Source organism: Cupressus sempervirens, chromosome 5, assembly GCF_028749045.1.
Source record: "Cupressus sempervirens isolate cs-2001-9-10 chromosome 5, ASM2874904v1, whole genome shotgun sequence".
Classification (NCBI taxonomy): Eukaryota; Viridiplantae; Streptophyta; class Pinopsida; order Cupressales; family Cupressaceae; genus Cupressus; species Cupressus sempervirens.
Window position 1 is genome coordinate 359,913,235 of NC_143122.1, and position 9,659 is coordinate 359,922,893.

At 35.1% G+C, this 9,659-nt stretch overlaps 1 protein-coding gene across 1 annotated transcript in view; it reads right to left on the reverse strand.

The window, feature by feature from the left end:
• The window catches only part of LOC149556221 (putative UPF0481 protein At3g02645), a 48,619-nt gene extending 38,960 nt beyond the window's left edge, over positions 1-9,659 (reverse strand). The window contains exon 1 of the mRNA XM_089785819.1: positions 8,737-9,659. Coding sequence (XP_089641945.1) covers positions 8,737-9,659 — 923 coding nt within the window. The remainder of the gene's footprint in view (positions 1-8,736) is intronic.

The following is a 9,659-nucleotide window of genomic DNA, read 5'->3' on the forward strand; positions in this document are numbered from 1 at the left end:
TTTTCCTTTGGTTGAAAATTCCAAGTTGACTTCTCCATTCCGAAAAATTAGAAAATTGCTTCTCCATGGTGGAAAAATGAATTTTGATTTCTATTTGCTTCCACATTTGCATATCTGGACTCAGAAATAATTCAATCCTTCATAGAAATTTTGTTAAACACACTGAGAACAATTTTAAGAAATTCTTTATGGGTGGAAACTTTAAAAGTTTTTAAAATGGTGTACAGAAAGTGCACCTACAGGAATATCCTTGTGAGATCAGCTACTTGGTCAATTCTGGCTTGTAGATGCTTCTTTATTTCCTTGCCTAGGCATTGGATCAAAACTCAACTCTTGTAATTTGTGCGCTCTTGGGGTGAATCTCAAGGATCTTCGATGTACCTTGGGCGAGGATGAATTAATGTTCTCCAATATGTGAAACTGCTATAAAATCTTTTAGTCGAGGCCCTCCTTCTAGCACTAGTTTATGTTGATGTGTATTTTATGACCCACCAAATAGTAGAAAAAAATACCAAAATATCTTATCCTCTCTTGAATAAAGTCTCGTGTATGCTAAGATTGCTAGAAGATCATACAATGATTTCAAGGTTCCTTTAATGCAAGGTCTTGACTATGGAGAAGATCAATGGTTGATGTGATTTGCTAATGATTACAAGGGGCCTTACGTGTTTATTTTAGATTCATTTCAAGCCATACTAGATGTGGGAGCTATCTTAAGGTTTTACAATGAATTTCTTTTTTTCAAGTTTTCATAGAATATGCAAAAATTCAATAAGATAGGGTTTAGGAATTCTATTCTAACCCTAAGGGTAGTAATAACAACAAATAGTACTATAGTGGACAAATTCCTCAATTTACCAAATTCAGCTTCGCCAAGTTATACTACAACTAAGTGTGAACCAGTGCAATCTTCAAGGGTTATGCCAAAGATTTTCATATCACCACATACACCATCATAAAGAATAATGTATACAAGTGATAGAAGTTGAGCATATGCATGAAAGGGTTTCAGACTAACTTTACACAATGAATTAGAACCACTAAAACATCAAAAGTATGAACCTAAGGAATTCATCAATACAACATCATATTCTCCATTGTAATCACCACACATTGACTATGCTAAACTTAATCTAATTGAAAAAATTTAGGAGAACAAGCAAGCACTAACACACATCAAGTATTCACCAAGCTCCAATAAAAACTTTATTATCTCATTAGCTCATAGCAAAATTCTCATAAAAGTCTCCCTTTACAAATGAGAAATGACGCCTTTATATAGGTCCTTGATTACAATAGGTGGCTCAGATGATCACAATAATTGTTGGCCAAGATTGTGCCACATCAGCCCTAATTAGCGTTAGGGAAAAAGAAAGGAATATACATTAATGCAACAAGGAATCCACTACTATAGTGGGTAATAAATGCCCACTATGCATGCTCATTTAGGAAGGAGTAAGGTACAATAAATATCCACCATGCATGTCCATTACTTAATAAATGCTCATTTTTCCTTGAATAAATTATTCTTGATTCCATTCTCTGAATGCATAGAAATTTGACTCGGAGACCTCAGTTCTTCATCAAGGATAATTGGGTGCCATGAAATAATGATGGAGGCCATGTAAGCTCGAGTCTTTTCCAACTACATCATTTTAACTAAGATCCAACTTTGACTGACTTTTCTGAAAATCTCTCTTCAAACATTCTCGTCTTCCATGTACTTGCTTAGAAATTTGTCTCTGTAAAATGGATCAGAATCCCTTGCTGATGATTATGTTACTCTAGAATTTTTTAATATTGAACTTCCTTCACAATGTTCTTGGATTTTTGGATTTGAAATTTGATCTTTGAACCTTGAATGTCTGGGACTGGATCACTTAGTACTTTGATCTTGGTACTAGAATTTTGGATTTGAGCATCTTTCTTGAATTTCTAGAACTAGAGCTTTCTCCTCCTTTTTCTTCAAATGCTTTCAATTCACCGTTATGCCTTTTCTTACATTTTAAAGAATTACCCCTCTTTTAATCATCATCAATCATTTTTCCAGTCTTGGGTACACACTTGAAGAGGGTGAAATTCAAGATCTGGAGGAGAAATTTCTAGCACTTCATCCTTTTTCATTTTTCCATAAAGGAGAAAGTTTCCAACACTTAGCCATTTATTCTTCCATGATGGAGGAATTGCCAACAGTTAGCCAATTTTTCTTCCATCAAGGAGAAACTTCCAACACTAGCTTTTTTTCTTCCATGAAGGAGGAATTTCTAACACTTCGCCATTTTTGCTTCTATAAAGGACAAATCTCCAACACTTAGCCATTTTTGCTTCCATGAAGGAGAAATTTCTAACACTTCACCATTTTTGCATCTATGAAGGACAAATCTCCAACACTTAGCCATTTTTACTTCCATGAAGGAGAAATTTTCAACACTTAGCCATTTTTGCTTCCATGATTTCTAATTCTCTTGCTCATGAAAATTTTGAATGGTCATAGATTTTGTCCATAATGGAAGAATTCCGCAACAACCATTTTTTTTCAAGTCGGGACTTTTTGAGAGGTCGTGGATTTTGTCTATGATGGAAGAATTCTGCAACAACTATTTTTCTCCAAGGCTAGATTTTTGGAGTGATCATGGATTTTGTCCATGATGGAAGAATTCCACAACAACCATTTTTCTCCAAGGCTAGATTTTTGAGTGATCGTGGATTTTGTCCATGATGGAAGAATTTTGCAACAACCATTTTTCTCCAAAGCTGAATTTTTTTGAGAGATCGTCGATTTTGTCCATGATGGAAGAATTCCACAAAAACCATTTTTCTCCAAGGCTAGATTTTTTGAGTGATCATGGATTTTGTCCATGATGGAAGAAATTCACAACAACCATTTTTCTCCAAGGCTAGATTTTTTGAGTGATCGTGGATTTTGTTCATGATGAAAGAATTCTACAAGAACTATTTTTCTCCAAGGTTGGATTTTTTGAGAGATCATGGATTTTGTCCATGATGGAAGAATTCTGCAACAACCATTTTTCTCCAAGGTTGGAATTTTGAGTGATCGTGGATTTCACACTTTCCTTGTTTAATGATTTTTCAAATTGTTCCAAGTCTTCCAAAACTTTTCTCACCTGTTTGTCGAGGATTTCCAAAAGAAAATCAAAATTTTCCTCCACAATTTTTGGGGAGTAGGATTTCCAATCCTATATGCAATTATGAAACTTCCAAAAAGTGCACTTAAAATTAAAAAAATGTTGTGCATCGTAGTTTAACTATAGTCATGGATTTTTATCCCAAGAGACATTCCAAGGCTATCCCAAATTTGCGCTCCGAAATTTGTAGGGTCGGGCTTTTTTGTAAATGAAGGATTTTGTCCTTCATAAAATTTTTTGCATGCACTCCAAGTCTACACCTCTGCATGCAAGAGTGGCGTTTTCTCAGAATGAAGGATTTTTTCCTTTGTGAGATATTTCGCATTGACACAAAATCTCACTCTAAGATTGTGGAAGGCGTAGTTTTAATGCATTCAGGGATTCGACCATTCCCTGTGGATAGTTGATCTAGGCTCTGCTAAACCAAGGAATCCATGGTGTGAGGTTAAGTTTGAAAATATGGGGGGGTGGGGGGATGGGGGGGTCCCAGGCATGGGCGATGTGAGGGTTATGGTCACAACAAAACCTAAGTCTAATAATCTAGAAGTATAGTTTAAAATGAGAGATCTAGAAATCTCGATGAGAAGACAACAATAAATAAAATAGTTGGAATAGGTAAGGGTAGGGAAGATTAAATAGATAGCTGGAAGCCTATATCACCAACACTCCCCCTTAATCTTCACTGTCATGTATGTTCTTAATACCAATACTTTCTCGAAGATGTTCAAAGACATTTTTTGCAAGAGACTTTGTGAAAATGTTTGCCAATTATTCTTTGGACCTACAAAACTTAAGACATATGTCACCATTGTTCACTAATTCATGAATATAATGATATCTTATATCTATATGTTTACTATGTTGATGAAAGACATAATTTTTTGATAAAGCAATTGTAGAATTATTATCACAATATAATCTTGTAGGTTCTTCTTATGGATGCTTCAAATCTGAAAGTACTTTGCTCATCCACATTGCTTGATAGGCTGCTAATGTTGCTGCAACATATTCTACTTCAACTGATGATAATGTCACAATTGGTTCCTTCTTTGATGCCCAAGAAATAGCTCCTGATCCTAGTTGAAAGATATGTCCTGAAATGCTTCTTTTATCATCAAAGCTACTTGCCTAGTCACTATTTGTATAGCCAATCAGCTTGTAATGATCTAAATGTGCATATAAGATCCCAAAGTTCTTTGTTCCAGCTATATACCTCAAAATCCTCTTTCCAGCTTTCCAATGAGTTTCTTTTGATTTGTCCATGAATCTAGAAATGAGACTAACTCCATGCATTATATCTGGTCTTGTAGCTATCAAATATAAAAAGTTGCCAACTAATCTGTTCAATAAAGTTGTGTCTACATTAGGACTTTCATCATTCTTGCTAAGTTTTATACCCAATGCAACTGGTGTAGGGGTTGAATTCACATTTGTCATTTTAAATATCTTCAACAAATCAATAGCACACTTACTTTGATAAATAAAAATGCCTTGATCATTTTGATTTACTTGTATCCCAAGAAAATACCTCAAAAGTCCTAGTTCAGTCATATTGAATTCATTTTTCATGGTTGCCTTGAAATTATTAATTAACATATTACTAGTGAATATCAAATCATCTACATATAAGAAAACTATCAATATTTCTCCTTCATTGTTCACTTTGACATACAAAGTTGGTTCATAGCCACACTTACTAAAACCATTATTCACAAAATAAGAGTCTATTCTACTATACCAAGCTCTAGGAGCTTGCTTCAAGCCATATAGTGTCTTCTTCAGCTTGTATACCTTATGTTCTTCTCCCAAAATTTCATATCCCAGTGGTTGTTTTATATACACTTCTTCTTGTAAATGCCATTCAAGAATGTTGATTTCATGTCCATTTGATAAACCTTCCAATTATTTTGGGCTACAATGAATAAAATCATTCTAATAGTGTCTAATCTTGCCACAGGTGCAAATGTCTCATTGTAGTCTATACCCGGTTGTTGTGTGAAGCCTTTGGCTACTAATCTTGCCTTGTGTTTCTCTACTTTTCCATTAGCATTATATATTTTTTTGTATACCCACTTAACTCCAATCACATCCTTGCCTTTAGGAAGATCTACTAAGTCTCAAGTATCATTCTTTTCTATTGACTGAATTTCTTCATCCATGGTTGAAATCTATTTGTCATCTTTAATAGCTTCTTTAAAATAAATTGGATCAGCATGTGCTAAGTGTGCAAAATTAATGCATAAATCATCATTTTCAGCCTCTTGTAATTAATAATATATGTCTCTAAGACTCTATGTCTTTTTTAAAGTATTTATAAATCTTGATCTTAATGAAGTAAGTGTTGGATTAGATGATTCACTGCTATTAGTGCTTGCTGGAGTACTAGTGTTTTGAGTGGTAGGTGCCCTTGTAGGTGTTTTAGGAACATTTTTTTGTGTTGTAGAATGCACATCTTGAGTTTCATTTTCTTCATTTTCTTGTGGAACACTAGCTGCAATTATAGTTGACTTATCCAAGCTACCATCTCATGCTTCTTCTTCTACAAACTCAACATCATGACTTATTATTAACTTTTTTGTGATGGGATTGTATAGCCTATATGCCTTAGATTGTTCACTATATCCCACAAATATGCACTTCTCTCCTCTATCATCCAATTGTTGTCTCACTTCTTGAGGTACCAATGAGTATGTCACACAACCAAATATTATCCGATGTGTTATATTGTGCTTCCTTTTGCTCTAAGCTTCTTCTAGTGTTTTATTTATTATTGTTTTTATTGGACATCTATTTAGTATGTATGCTAAACATGCAACTACTTCAACCCAATACTCATTTGGCAAGTGTTTTTCCTTTAACATTCATCTCCATAATTGTTTTATTTTTTCTTTCTACTACTCCATTTTGCTGTGGAGTGTATCTTGCTGTAAATTGTTTCCATATGCCATTTTCTTTGCAAAAATTCAGAAAATCATTTGATATGTATTCTCCACCTTGATCGGTTCTTGATGTTTTAATAGAGTATCCACTTTCTTTCTCAACTTTTGCCTTGAATTCTTTTAAAATAGCAAATACATCTGATTTATACTTCACAAAATGAACCCAAACTTTTCTACTGAAATCATTAATAAATGTCAAGAAATAAAGTTTTTCGCTTAAGGATGGTGTTTGCATTGGCCCACAAAGATCTAAATGGACTATCTCAAGTGGATGTTTTTCTCTATAAGGCATTCCAACTAAAAAAATTTCTCTATGTTGCTTTGCCAAAATACAACTCTCACATGTTGTCTTAAGTGGCTCTATTGATGGCAACCCATAGACCATTTGTTTCTTATATAAGAGTTGTAACTCTTTAAAGTTTAAATGACCAAACCTTAAATGTCATAGCCAAGATTCATTTTTGTGTAAAGCTTTGAATGCAGATTCAACTACTTTTTGTAATTCATTTGGCTCTAAGAATAATTCACTTTGGATTTTAAGTGAGAACATTCTATTTTGAGTCATTTCAACTTTTGCAATCAGCCTATTGCTTGGTCTTTTATCTAGAATCACACATTCACCATTTTCAAAATGTATTCTATATCCCTTTTGTACTAGTTGCTCAATGCTTATGAGATTGTGTTGCAATCCAGAAACATAATATATATCAGGAATTTCCTTCTCTTCACCTTTCTTAGTTCTTATGTTAATTGACCACTTTCCCATGACTGAGATTTGATGATCATTCCCCAACTTAACCTCTAATTTTACTAATTCATCTATTGTTGAGAATATCTCTTTAGACCCAATCATATGGTTACTACAACCACTATCTAAGAACCATACTTCTTTAGAACTCTCTTGTGCAACATTGCATGTTATCAAGATGGTGTTTTGCTCACTAGTGTTGGACTGGCTTTCATTTGTAAAATGTGACTTTTGCCTATTCATGTCATATTGTCTTTTTCTATGCTTAGATGCAAAATGCCCAAATTTATTACAATAATAACATTGGATGTTAGATTTTTCATACCTTTCTCCTTGATGATGGTTGCTACCTCTTCCTCTTGTTGATGTGAAATTGGTTTGTGAGCTTGATGCTGGCCTTCTACTCTCAAACTGTGGATTTTCTCTTCCTCCTCTTGGTGTGAAATTTCCTTTGCCTCTACTATGATCTGATCTTCCTCTTGTTCTTCCAAATGAAAGTTGAGTCTTGAAAGCATTCTCCAATGATGAAGTTCTCGAATGATTCAACCTTTGTTCATGTGATAAGAGAGAACCCATTAACTCATCTATTGATAGCAAGGAGAGATCCTTAGATTCTTCAATAGCTGCAACTCTTGAATTAAACTTATTTGGTAGACTTCTAAGTATTTTCTCTACAACTTGTTGATCCCCAAGGGTTTCTCCATATGATCTAATCTGATTTACTATCCCCATTGTTTGAGTGAAGAATGAGTCTATTGAATCTGAATCTTTCATTTGTAAATTTTCAAAATCTCTTCTAAGATTTTGTAACTTTGAAGTTTTTACCTTTCCTGTGCCTTGGTATGTTGATCGCAAGTTGTCCCATGCTTTTTTTGAGCTTGCGACAGAAACTACCTTTGGAAATATTGCTTCTTCCACTGCCTGCTGAATAAAGAATAGTACCTTAGCATCCTTTTTCCTATTTTCCTTTAATAAATCTTTTTCAGCTTGTGAAAGAGCTAGATATGCCTGCTGGTCTACTAGTTTAGGGAACCCACTTTCAACTAAATCCCAAACATCCTGAGAACGAAAAAGTGTTTTCATTTTGATGCTCTAATAATCATAATTTTTTTCCATTAAAAGTAGGAATTTGTAGCTATGAAATACTTCCACTGGTTCCTTCCATGATTTAATAGTAAAACTTTCTAACTTGTAACTACTACAAACCCTTTCTCTTCTTTCCTCACATAGCAACTATAATCTCTTCCTTAAATCTTTTTGCTCTCATTTTCCCTTCATCCACAATGACATCTACCTATAAAAATAATGCTCAGATTTTCTACAACTCTAATACCAATATGATGAATGGGTAGAGGACAAAAAATAACAAAGACACAGAACAATACGATGTGTTGCTGCACAATACACTATATTATATTTTATTCCACCATAATCTCAAATGAGTACATACTGCCTTTTATAAGAAAGCATACAATATTATAGAGAAATCTACTATTAGCCGAGAAGACAAAACATCTACAAACTTCTGCAAAAATATTACAGCCGACTCAACCTTTGGAACAAACTTTAAACCTAAACCTAATAATCTAGAAGTATAGTTTAAAATGAGAGATCTAGAACTCTTGATGAGAAGACAACAATAAATAAAGTAGTTGGAGTAGGTAAAGGCAGGGAAGATTAAATGGACAGCTGGAAGCCTACATCACCAACAAATCTCTCAGAGAAAGGAATGAGATCGGAATCTAAATTTCTGTATAAAAATTCTCGAAAAGTTCTATTAAATGCATGAAATTTCTGGTAAGAAATCAGGATATAATATTTCTAATGCAAATACAGAAATTATATCATATCATAAAATCTTTCCTTCAAAAGATAATACAAATGTTTAAAATAACTACTCAAAAATTCTTTCCTTGCCTGAAATATCCGTCGAACAGGGCGGACATTGACTGCAGAGAGCGCCTTCGAAAGTAAATTCATCGCTTTCCAGACAGCAGTCATATCAGGCGCCGGCTGTTCTTCCGTTCTAGCGCTACCGCGAAAAGAGTCACCTCTGGGAGCGACGGGTACAAGCAAGTAATACATCACTTCCAGTATGTGCCCTCGCTCTCCAATCTCAAGCTTTGAAGTCTCAGTCATTTTGAACATAAAAGGCGACAGTTCTTTGCATGCAATTGTCAACAGATGGCAGAGCCTCTCCTCTGCCGCCGCCTCGGTCGAAAGCAGCTGCATTTCCAAAAGCTTTCGAATCACTAACAGAGGAATCTGATTCTCGAGCATCATCAGATCTCTCATGATAGCATTGTGAGCAGCGCTTCTTCCAGAAGGATCGAGAACTCTTCCCAGCTGCTTCACCTCCGACGGAACTTGCTGGTTCCTTTCGTCCGCCTGCTTTACGTAAAATTGCAAGCATTCAAGAACGAAGGCGGCGTCCAAAGCCATTAGCCACGCCAGAGCTTCTTCACTGAACTCCAGGTATCTGTGATAACAGCTCCGGATTTGCCACTCGTACTTTCTGACTTCTTTCACAACTTCTACAAAAGTTTGAGCTTGAATCCTTTTCTGGTATCTTCTTGCGGCGGCTACTTTGTATCTCTGCATCTCGTACAATTCAGGTCTCCATTGGTGATAAGGTCCGATCGAAACAGACTGTGGAATGTATGCTTCTGCCTTTGCGGTCAGCAATTCCTTTGGGACGTTGAACACGCATATGCGCAACTCGCTATCATCTTCTTCAACTCCGATCTCTCCACACAGACCATCTCTCATTTGATCGACCCATTCGTCAAGATCGATCTTTACTTGTGCTGCATTCGTTGATTCCAT